Source organism: Rhipicephalus sanguineus, chromosome 4 (genome assembly GCF_013339695.2).
Source record: "Rhipicephalus sanguineus isolate Rsan-2018 chromosome 4, BIME_Rsan_1.4, whole genome shotgun sequence".
NCBI lineage: Eukaryota > Metazoa > Arthropoda > Arachnida > Ixodida > Ixodidae > Rhipicephalus > Rhipicephalus sanguineus.
The window spans coordinates 13,653,939-13,664,745 of NC_051179.1; the positions used below are offsets into that span (position 1 = coordinate 13,653,939).

General features: G+C 48.9%; 1 protein-coding gene across 1 annotated transcript; it reads left to right on the plus strand.

Annotated features, from left to right (window-relative positions):
• The first annotated feature begins 285 nt into the window (after positions 1-285).
• On the plus strand, positions 286-10,461 carry LOC119389433 (regulator of nonsense transcripts 1). The gene is made up of 3 exons (XM_037656678.2): positions 286-1,029; positions 7,341-7,599; positions 10,236-10,461. Exons 1-2 carry the CDS (start codon positions 337-339, stop codon positions 7,563-7,565), a joined length of 918 nt encoding a protein of 305 aa, XP_037512606.1. The 5' UTR covers positions 286-336; the 3' UTR covers positions 7,566-7,599; positions 10,236-10,461.
• Positions 10,462-10,807: the final 346 nt, after the last annotated feature.

Sequence of the window (10,807 nt, forward strand, 5' to 3'; positions counted from 1 at the left end):
TGTTTCATGTGCTCTTTGGTATAATGCAGGTTTTCCATATTAAAAGTGCGTTGTTTCACTGTAGTGAATGAAGGATTGATGGAATGTTCCAGTGTAGTGCTGGATATCTCTAGGAATGGTGGGGGTGAGCACAAGAACAGTGCTGTTTCATTTCCTTTGTGGTCTCTTAACTGCTGCATCCATCAGCCTTTCTATGTAAAATGTTTAAAAATTGGCTCTTGCAAGGGAGACCTGCACTAGGACATTGGTAGCAAGTTTATGTTTTAGTTTATTATCTGTGTTTTAGTTTTAATTTGTTTTCTTCACCTGCAGGGCCGAGAAAAGGATCTGATAGTGATGTCATGTGTACGGTCCAATGAACACCAGGGCATTGGATTTCTCAACGACCCCCGTCGGTTAAACGTGGCACTGACACGTGCTCGTTATGGTCTCATAATTGTGGGCAACCCCAAGGTTCTATCAAAGCAGCCTCTCTGGAACCACCTGCTGACCTTTTACAAGGAGAACAGGGTGCTGGTCGAGGGTCCCCTAAACAACCTCAAGGAAAGCCTGATTCAGTTCAGCAAGCCACGCAAACTGGTCAACACGGTGAACCCAGGTGGTCACTTCATGAGCACCACTGTGTTTGACGCGCGTGAGGCCATGGTGCCTGGCAGTGTGTACGACCGCTCGTCCCAGCTGAACGGTGGACCAGACTGGCGAGGCACCGGCCGAGGAGCCTGGGCACCCCTCAAGGAGAACTTCACTGAGACCGGTTTTGGCCGGCACCACGACCCATTGGCATACATTGGCCCTGCCGAGCGGGCGGCGGCCAATCCGGGCCTGCCCGTTCCTGTCGGGCTGTTCATGAACATGGCACATGTTCCACCACGCTTCTACAATCAACACCAGCAGGCACTGCAGGCACGGCGAGGCGCTGCTGGCCCGGCAAAGGGTCCCCCACCCCGCCGCACAGCCCGCAATCAGCAGCAGCCTCCTCCAGGGCGGCGGGCCCCATCAGGCTCACAGTTCAACAGTCAGGCTAGCCAGGTATGGGCACTTGCTCATTAATTTTTTTTTGCGGATGGCATGCACGTATACAGTCGCCGACCCATTTTCCGGACCTCGCAAAGATTGCAAAATAGTCCGAAAAATTGAACAGTCCGAAAAAGTTGTTAGGACATGAAAATGGAAGTTTATTTGGATTAGAGCAGCAGCCGCCACGGTGTTCTAGTGGTTGCGGTGCTTGACAGCTGACGCACAGGTCGCGGGATCGAATCCCGGCCGCCGCGGCCGCAGCCGCATTTTCGATGGAGGCGAAAATGCTTGAGGCCTGTGTGCTTAGATTTAGGAGCACGTGAAAGAGCCCCAGGTGGTCAAAATTTGCGGAGCCTTCCACTAGGGCATCTCTCGCAATCATATCGGGGTTTTGGGATGTTAAACCCCAACAATTATAGTTATTATTGGATTAGAGCAGCCTAAAACGTTCTCCAATAATGCCCTGCTTCATGCTACGCTTCGGGACGAGCAGATTTGGTTGTATTTGGGCTACAGCGGCGTCGTCAGAGCGTTTGCAAACGCTGCTGCCGACCGTTGCGGGTGGCACAGGAGATGGCCCCATGGCACTAAGCACACAAAATTCGAAGCCAGGCACAAAACACAAAAGGATGCACATAACGTCTCGGTGGGTTGTGGGACGCGGTAGTGGAGGGCGGGGGTTCTTTAAGGGGAGACGCGGGTCTTGGAACGGTCAAAAATGGTCAAAAAATCGATTTTTCGCAAAGCTTATTTTCGAGGCGTTTGTACTTCTGAGCACCTACTCTCAAATTGCTAACGCTAAATTCGGTCGGGAAACGCGATAAAATCGGCTTTCAAAGCACCCCGGCAGCACTAAAATGTCCCCAAAAGGACGAAATTTGTTCGAACTTCCCGCGCGCGCCATGAGCGTTGCAGCGGGCCGAGCGCCGCCATCTTGGGCTAGATTTGAAGCTGTTTTCTTTGTGCACATTTTGCGCCATCTCAAAATGGCGTCGCTCAAGCAGAACGGCCGCCGTCGCGGGTTTTCTGAAGGTCGTTTCCAGGCCACTGATTGGCTCTCACGCGGCGCGCTTTTCAAGCGCGCCTTTCCGAGTCTCCCATTGGCTGGCGCGACCGACACGTCATTTTTTTTTTCTTTGTGTTTGGTTCTCCGCCGTGGCTGTCCGTTTGTGTGCGCCTGCTTTTGCGATCGTGCGTGTTTCTCGACGGACCGTGTCTCTACTTTGTGCCGGTAGTTTTTCCACGCGATCGAGATGCCTGGAGACTCTCGTCTGAAACCATCGACGCAACGAGCTTTTGGAAGCCGTAAAAAACGGGCTTGGAACAAGAAGGCGCCGGCTACAAGTGCACCGTCGGCAGCGGAGTTGGAGTCGCGGCCGGACCCTTTGGACCTGCCGGGAACTTCAACTGACGACACCGTGGGACCAAGTTCGACTAGCGAAACACTTCGGGTTGATGCCGCGTACTACTCAACGGCGGAGCAGGCGCAGCGAGTTGAGAGATCGGCGCAAACGAAGACCGTTCTGTCTGGAAAGTCGGCTACCCAGCGCAAGTTCGACCTTCTTGGAGTAAGCGCGGAGTGCCAGACCGGTGACGCCGGGACCGATTTTTTGCTCGTCGATATGAAAGTTTTGAATAACTTTTTTGCACAAGCGAAGTGCGACAAATGCGACGCAAAAAGTCTCAGCGTGAGGAAGGCAACGGACAAGGAGTACGGCCTTGCGGTAAAGCTTATTTTTTCTTGCAGCAGTTGTGATTTCGAGAAGAAGCAATTTTCTTCTCCGAGAGTGAGCGGAACTGCCACCATCACTCCCTTCGAAGTCAACATGAGGGCCATGAAGGGGATACAGATGATAGGCAAAGGTGTTACTGCCCTTTCGGACTTTTGTGCGTGTATGAACCTTTCGCACCGAGGCTTGCACCACAAGACGTTTCAGGGACACCTAAAAAGTTTAGTGAAAGCCTGCGAAAACACAGCGACTGAAAGTGAAGCTGCTAGTGTGGCAGTAATAAAAGAGCTGTATACAGACTTCCTGAACCCCATAGGGAACATCGATGTTGTGTTCGACGGCTCATGGATGACGCGAGGTCGGAGCTCACACATAGGTGTGGGCTGCATCATTGAGCTCTACACTGGCCTTGTAATTGACCATGTTGTTTACTCAAACTTTTGTCTCGGCTGTGCCCTGGGACCACAGCCTAGAAAAAGACTCTCTGCGTTTACGCAAGGCAAATGCAACTCATCTGAAGAGCACCAACACAAAAAAGACTCTTGCAAGGAGACACAAAACGGGTGCAACTGAAGATTACAGTCCTGGACTACTTTGAAGGTATTCTCTCAAGCATAGCAACCTATTACCCAGGGTAACATGCTGCCTAACATCTAGAAGGTTCTTCCTAAAGACTGAAAAGACATGAGCAGCCAGTCGCTTGAGCCTCATACCCCATGGCTTTTCCAGAACCCCCCAGCCGCTTGTCATGGTGGGGTTTTGATCATGCTTTGCACATTGGAAAATTTTTTTAGATATGATTCCTTGGGTGGAACAAGACACTTTCTGTTTTGTTTTGAAGGGAAACAGATGGGGAACATGTGAATAAAATTTATGGTTAAAGGTTCCTTTTAGAAATTTATACAGTGCGTGTCAATCTTCAAACGCGATTTTCTCAGCTTCACATTTTTTGCCAACTTGACCAGCCTTACGGATCTTTTCATTATGTTTTTGTAAGGTAATTTTGATAAATTTTATACCGTTGAATTCGTAAGAAATAGGACTGTGGAGCTATGCTATTTTTTTGTGGCTAAGATGAACATATGAAATTTTGTGAACAATAATGTGAGCTAATTGCATTTCAAGATTACACAATGTCAATACAATTGAAAGTTCTTATATGATGATATATCTCAGTGACAATATAAATAGCATAGCTCCACATGGCAGGTCTTTGGCTACAGCTGCATCTTAAACAGAACCTAAAAATACTGAGGGAAAGTGTCTTAATGACCCGTAAGAAATTACCTAATTAGATTTCACTTATGCTCTCACAATTTGATAACTAATTGAAGTACATGAAAACTAATTATATTTTTGAAAACAGGAGGAAGAAATACATATACACACCCAATTTCATTACAATATCTCCAATAAAAAAATTTTCGTTTCGAGACCAGTGTCTCCCCTTAAGGGGAGACCCTGCTTCTGAAACATTTTTTTGTTTTTGAGCATATCATTATGAAACTTTAACAGCTTATGTATTTTTATGTGCTGATTTCAAACATGCAATTATTGTTCTAATATAAAATGTAGTTTTGAACTATTAAATAGTTTTTGTATTGTTAGGAACAGGCTTTATTTCTAAACTGTGAGAGTTATCAAGCAAATAAGTATATCCCGATAACCTGGAATACCGTATTTACTCGCATAATTTGCGCACTTTTTTTCGCGAATTTGGAGCTCCGAAAAGGGGGTGCGCAAATTACGTGGAGATTTCGCGAGCACATCTGAAATAACGCACAATATATAGTCCTAACACACGTGATATAATACATAATACAAGAAGAAAATAAATTATAGCGCAAGCGAAGGGTTTTTAACAGAGTTGGCACGTACTTTAACCAGCCAGATTCGGTCATGCACGGTCTAGTCAGAATCACTGGTTGAGAAGTCTGACTGAGAATCATCGCCGCGGTCGCTGTCACCGCTTTCCCAAAGCGCGTCGTCCTTGGTTCCGTCGAGTGCGTTGAGGCGCCTTCTTGAAGCTCTTCGCGACAATGCTGGGAGTAACGAGGTGCCACGGCACGGCGATACCGGTGGGCCTAAGCTGTCGCACATATTTGAAAAGGTATTCTTCAGCGGCAGGAAACTTTCCATGTTTCGGTCCTCGGAACGGTCTCCTTCCCGGTCATGTATTAAAAAGCGAACTCTTCTGCGGCACGGTTCCCGTTTCCTTAGGCAAATTCTATAACAGTGAGTTTGAATTTTGCCGAATAGTTATTGTAGCCCAGCGCAAGAGAACAGTGAAAACGCAACTGGCTGCATCGCAGCGCGGACGCAGAGGAGGAGGGTCAGCGCGGGAAAATGTTGGCGCGAATGGCCCTCGCACGCCTCCGATGCAGAAAGTAGTCCGTGCCGTGTCACGTGCATGCATTCTCACGGCGGGAGAACGCTCGAACAGTTCCGACAACCGGTGAACAGGTTCGGGTACGGTTGGTACGGTCTCGGCGGGTTCCGGAGAATAGAACGAAGTAATCGGAAGAAGGGACTTCGCACTCGCAGCCTGTCTTGTGTATGACTGTGCTCGCCTGCTCGGTGAGGGCTGCGGGGCGCGGCCGTCCAAAGTTTCCCCGCACGCGCGCGCCGGCGAGCTGGCTCGAGCGGGGCGGGGAGTGCAAAATATGCGAGTGAATATTTTTTTTTAGCAAAGCTGGCTAAATATTAGGGGTGCGCAAATTATGCGAGGGCGCAAATTATGCTGGTAAATACGGTAAATACTGTATGCAACGAAAGAAGAATGGATGTTCTAGGCCCATTTGAACAAAAGTTATGGTACGTTGAACATTTGGCAAGTGAGCAATGTCGAGCTGGGTCAAACTGGGATCAAGCTGGGAATGTCATGCTAGTAATTCTACATACAGTTGCCGACTATTTATTTGGACTCGGCGGGAACCGCCGAAAAGTCCGAATAATCGAGAGTCCGAAAAAAAGGATTCACCAGAAAAAAATGCCTTTATCGGCCCAGCGATCGGAGAAAGCTTGTCAGCACGCGTCTGGACACGTGTATGCTTATATGCGACCAGGTCGGCCTGTATTTCAGCCAATGTTTGGCCACCCCCTTGGGTAGGCAATAGCACTGGAACGGCCTATGCTAAATCTGCATCTAATGGCTGTGTTGTGGGAGGTGTGTCATCACTGCAGTCACTGCCCACATGCGCTGGTTCAAGTACCTGACGGATATCTCATCGCCCAACTCGGCGAAAACTCCCAAGCAACTTCGGATTGAGGTCAGCCACCTTCCGCCTGGTGAATAATCACCGCTTTTTTCGCCGTCGTGAGGACCTTGTAGTTGCCGTGTTTCTTTAGTTCCGACGGCACACATGGAATGGCGGCATCGGAGCAGTTTCAGCAGATCAGGCCTCGCACGCCAAGCAACAAGGGAGCGAGACACAAAGCTCGGGACGCAGATCAGGCCTAGCCACAGAAACATCTGACAACGCAAACCCTCACACGCCAAAAGGAAATGACGTTGGGCTAGTTGATGTTGCAGTGCTTCTGTTGTCGTACTCTCTTTGTCCGAATTAGGATCCGCGTCGTACTCGTAAGCGCTGCCATTCACCTCAAACGCCGCACCAGTGCCGGCTGCACCGAGCTGATTCCAATCTTTGCTTGGCTTCGCCTGCTGTTTGGCCGTGGTAGCCGTTCAATGGATACTTGACTAGCTAAAGCCAAAAGGCAACCGTTACGTCTAGCCAACAAACATAGCCTTCGAGATCGATAATTTCTGCCTGGATTTTTGACACTGGCACAATCTCCAGTTACGGCCAGTGCAACATTTCAGTGCTGGCAACCTAGCAAAAATATTGTAAACATTGCTGACAGTTTGTCATGGCGTTCAACGTCGCACTCGTTCAGCCAGCCAGAGTCCGAAAAATCGAACGGCAGACTGTGGGGCATCCCAATTTTCGGTTGTGACTTTACATTACTTCAGTGGGACGAGTGGTGGTGCCATGAAGGTGTCCGAATAAACGAGCATGTCCGAATAAATGGTCGGCGACTGTAATACAGTGAACCCCTTTATAAGAGACAGATGGGGATAAGAGACACTATTCTGCCTGCATTGAAGTAGGGGTTGATCAGTAAATGAGGAAATGGTACCCTGCTTATAAGAGGCACCTCATGTAAGGTTCAGGAACTGCTCCCTGGTGCACGTCTTTTACGAAGGGGTTCAACTCTGTATGTGGGGCGTGGAGGGGGGGGGGGGACATTTTGATTGCCCTGTTGTTTCAGCCAAGTTGTTTAGATACTGTGTCATTCAGACATTGCAGATGCTCAGATTTGCAAAACATCCTTTGTCAAGGTTTTAACGGTCCAATTCCCAATACGATGACATGCTTGATGTCAATGTCTGTACTTCACGCTTGCACCAGATTTTTTTCTAACACACTGTCTCTAGTGGAAATGCCATGTTGACTGTTATTCTTGAGGACTAGCTGTCGAATATTCTGAGTTGATTTTGGTTTGTGTGGTTTCTCTTTCCACGTATTCCACTCTGTGACTGTCCGTGAGAGACCTTGTTTGATGAGATGCTGTGTGTGTGCGCGTGTGTAGGGAGTGCTGTCCCAGCCGGGTGGCAGTGGGCCACTGTCGCAGCCGGGAGGAGTGGGGGGTGCCCTGTCACAGCTGTCACAGGAGAGCTGCTTCCTGGGGGAGGAGCTTCGCTCGCAGGCCGAGGGCATGCTCTCCCAGGACTCGTCCTACCAGGGGGACCGGCACTGTTTTGGACAACCGCCATCCTCCTCCACAGCCCACTTCGCAGCACAGCAGCCCTACTGAGGAGCCAGGCAGCGGCAGCAGCAGCATCAGGCAGGTGAGCCATTCATCAGGGCTGTACCTGAAGTACGAAAAGCCTAGTGTGGTGGTGGGGTTGCAACACCATTGGTAGTGACTGTCATTGTGTTCATAAAGAAGATATACAGTCAACGTCCAATCTTTCAAACTCCCTAGGGACCATGAAATCGTCCAAAAGATCGTTCTGTCCAAAATAGGGAAGTCGTGCTTCTTTTTTCGCTCAGGCGGTCAAATTGGCACAGCCACGTCCGAAATTGCTTTAATGCCTCCCAGTACACTTAGGCTTTTTTGGTGGGCGCCCAGGCTCTCGTGAATACCGTATTTACTCGAATCTAACGCACACTTTTCCGGTAAAACGAGTCCAAAAATCGCATGCGTGTTAGAATCGAGTATCAAAAAAAAAAAAAAGAAACTCTGTTATAGTATTGCCATCGGCATTTCAAAATGGCCGCCTACTACACTCTAAGAAAAGATGGAGTAAAAAGGGCGTCTTTTTGTCCCACAACAATAATCGCCATCTGGCTTGCTTGCGTTTCCTTTCTTGAAAACTCGGCGCTGGCCACTTTCCTGCCAAGAATGCTATGTCACGCTGATAGCGCGCATGTCGTTCGTGACCGGAAAGTGTCGGGCGCGCGGCGATAATGCAAGGAAAGGAAGGCAAAATAAATGATGATTATTGTTGTGGGACAAAAATACACCCTTTTTACTCAATCTTTTCTTAGAGTGTACGTGCCTCGGCCATTTCTGCCATTATCGTTTCAGTTCATACGTGTGCTGTGGAGATTGTCATCCCGTTGTGCATTTGCATCGACGGTATGGAAGTGCTGACTCCAAATACTCGACGAGTGCACCATGATGCCACATTTAAAAGAATAGTTATTACATGTGCAGAGACGGACGGAAATCTGGCCGCATCGCGGTCGTACGGAGTTCCCGAAACGTGCGTGCGAGACTGGCGCAAACAGAAGCAAATGATTTTTTACAGCAAAGCTTCACGAAAAAGGTTTCAGTGGACCAAAGCAGGGCCGGTTTCCCGAAATCGAAGAGTGTTGACAGCGACAAGGAGTTGTCCGACAGCAACGAGGACTGATCCATTACGCGACTCGTATCGCCGCCGTAGTGGTGACAGTTTTAGCGGCAAGGCCCGCTTTTTGAATTTGTGTTTTACTTTTTTGAAACTTTAGTTTTTTAAAACCCAAGTACTTCTTCTGAATGTACGAAGCTTGACTCGTGTGGACTTTTTTTGTTCTTTTCTCTCACGAAAAATGGGTGAGCATTACAATCAATGTTTTACTTTTTTTTTTTTTTTGGTTGCGGAAAACGGGTGCGCGTTACATTCGAGGGCGCGGTAGAATCGAGTAAATACGGTACATTTGGTACCTGCTGTGAACCTCGCGGCAGGTACTGGCTACATAGAGTTATGCCAGGGCTCCCAACCCAAACTTCCTTGCTTTGGCAAGGAATTCAAGCTGGTAGAACGTCTGATGCAAGTGGCGTCACCATCGATACACTATCAGCTCTGTGCAGATGCAGCGGCAAGCTGAGACACCCGATACCCAACTATAGCCAATTAGCTACATGCCAACCGCCAATTGCAAACTTGTGTCTCGTGATGAGCGCCGCCAATAACAGCAAAGCGCGGAAAAAATTACAGCTCTCTCACATGGGACGTGAAGCTGCTTGTTCCTTGTTGTATGCGGCACATCACCTACTAAGCTGACACAGTCACTGCAGGGGTGCTAGCTGAACTTTACCGCGCATGGGCGCGGAGATGGCAAGCTGCTTTCATTCATGAAGGCAATGCATCTGTGCAGCGCATTTAGCGGTCTCGCACAAAGAGGCAGCATGAACGGCAGCATGGCGCATTTGGGTTGTCGCTTATGAAGAGAGTGCAGTACCCTCACAACTGCCCTAGACTGCATGCAGTACTAAGCACTTAGCTGAAAATTTGTATCATAAAGAGTTGTCAGCGATTAAACCATACTGGCGTGTTTGCTGACTGCCGCCATACACCTCCGTGCATATCCGGTGCTTATCCGTAAAGAAATCGATCGCTGCACTGCACCGGTATAGTGGTCCCCTTTGGACTTTCGGTCTGCTTCACCCCATACCATTTAGGCATTGCGGGAAAACCGACTTCCAGACTCTGCTACTGCCACAAACGGATCGACTCGCGAAAGGGCTGGTTCGAGCCTATGAGGTGATAGACTGAGCAGAGGCGGAACCTTCAATTATTGCTCTTTCAGACCTTCAATTTGGGCAGAAAGTCCGAAAAATCGGACCCTGAAGAGATTGTGTCCAAAATTTTAGACATTGTTATACATTGACGTTTGTGGGGCTTGTGATGGGGCCACGAAAGCATACAAATTTTCAAGCATGTTAAAAAAATCGCCAGTTTACTGTATGCTGCTGTAGTTTTCATAATCTTTATGTTGGTTATGTGGGTTCTTTTGCAACTATAGGGACCCTCATGGGCACTAGCAACTGATTTACCATTACGTAATCGGGATCATTGTTTACGGACTCGTTTCTGTAGCCAGAGAGCTGTGTTTAGGCCCTGCACATGTTGAACCGTGTGCAGTGGACCTACAGCCTAGCATTAGCCACCTGACAGGGTGAGTGCATGAGCTGATGGTGGGATGTGGGATGATGCAGGCGGACTGAGGCAACAAGGCCATGGGGGCCCCCCAGACAGGGGGACCGTGGGGCAGGGGCCAGCCCCGGGCATCGCGCGCCGGCGCACCACCCAAAGTCCGGGACCTGAAGAATGAGGCCGGGCCACGCCCCCCTCTTCCTCCTCTCCATCACCGCCGGAGGCAGCACCACAACTGCGCAGGCTGCGAATAAACAAGGCACTGTGTGTGCGCGGCGCGGGCAGACATTCTCTGTCTCTTGTTTAACTCTTTGAGAAGCTGCTCAAGCAGTGTAACGAAGTGTAGAGGGGCCATAAACTTTTTTTTTACTTTTTGCCTTATGTGTGCCCTAGTTCCAACGATGCAGCACCCACAGGTGTGATGCCGTCAGGTCTACAAGCATGTATCACACCATATTGCATGCTGAGTGGGGACTTATTCACACTTCTGAGTACCTAAAGGTGTAGCTCGGAAATTCAACATGGAGGAGTCAAGGAAACCTGTACATCTCTAGAAGCACGTGGCTTACTATTCTTTAGAGACAGTTCAGTGCTTGTCGTTGCTAATAAAAATGCAGAAATCTAATTGAACACG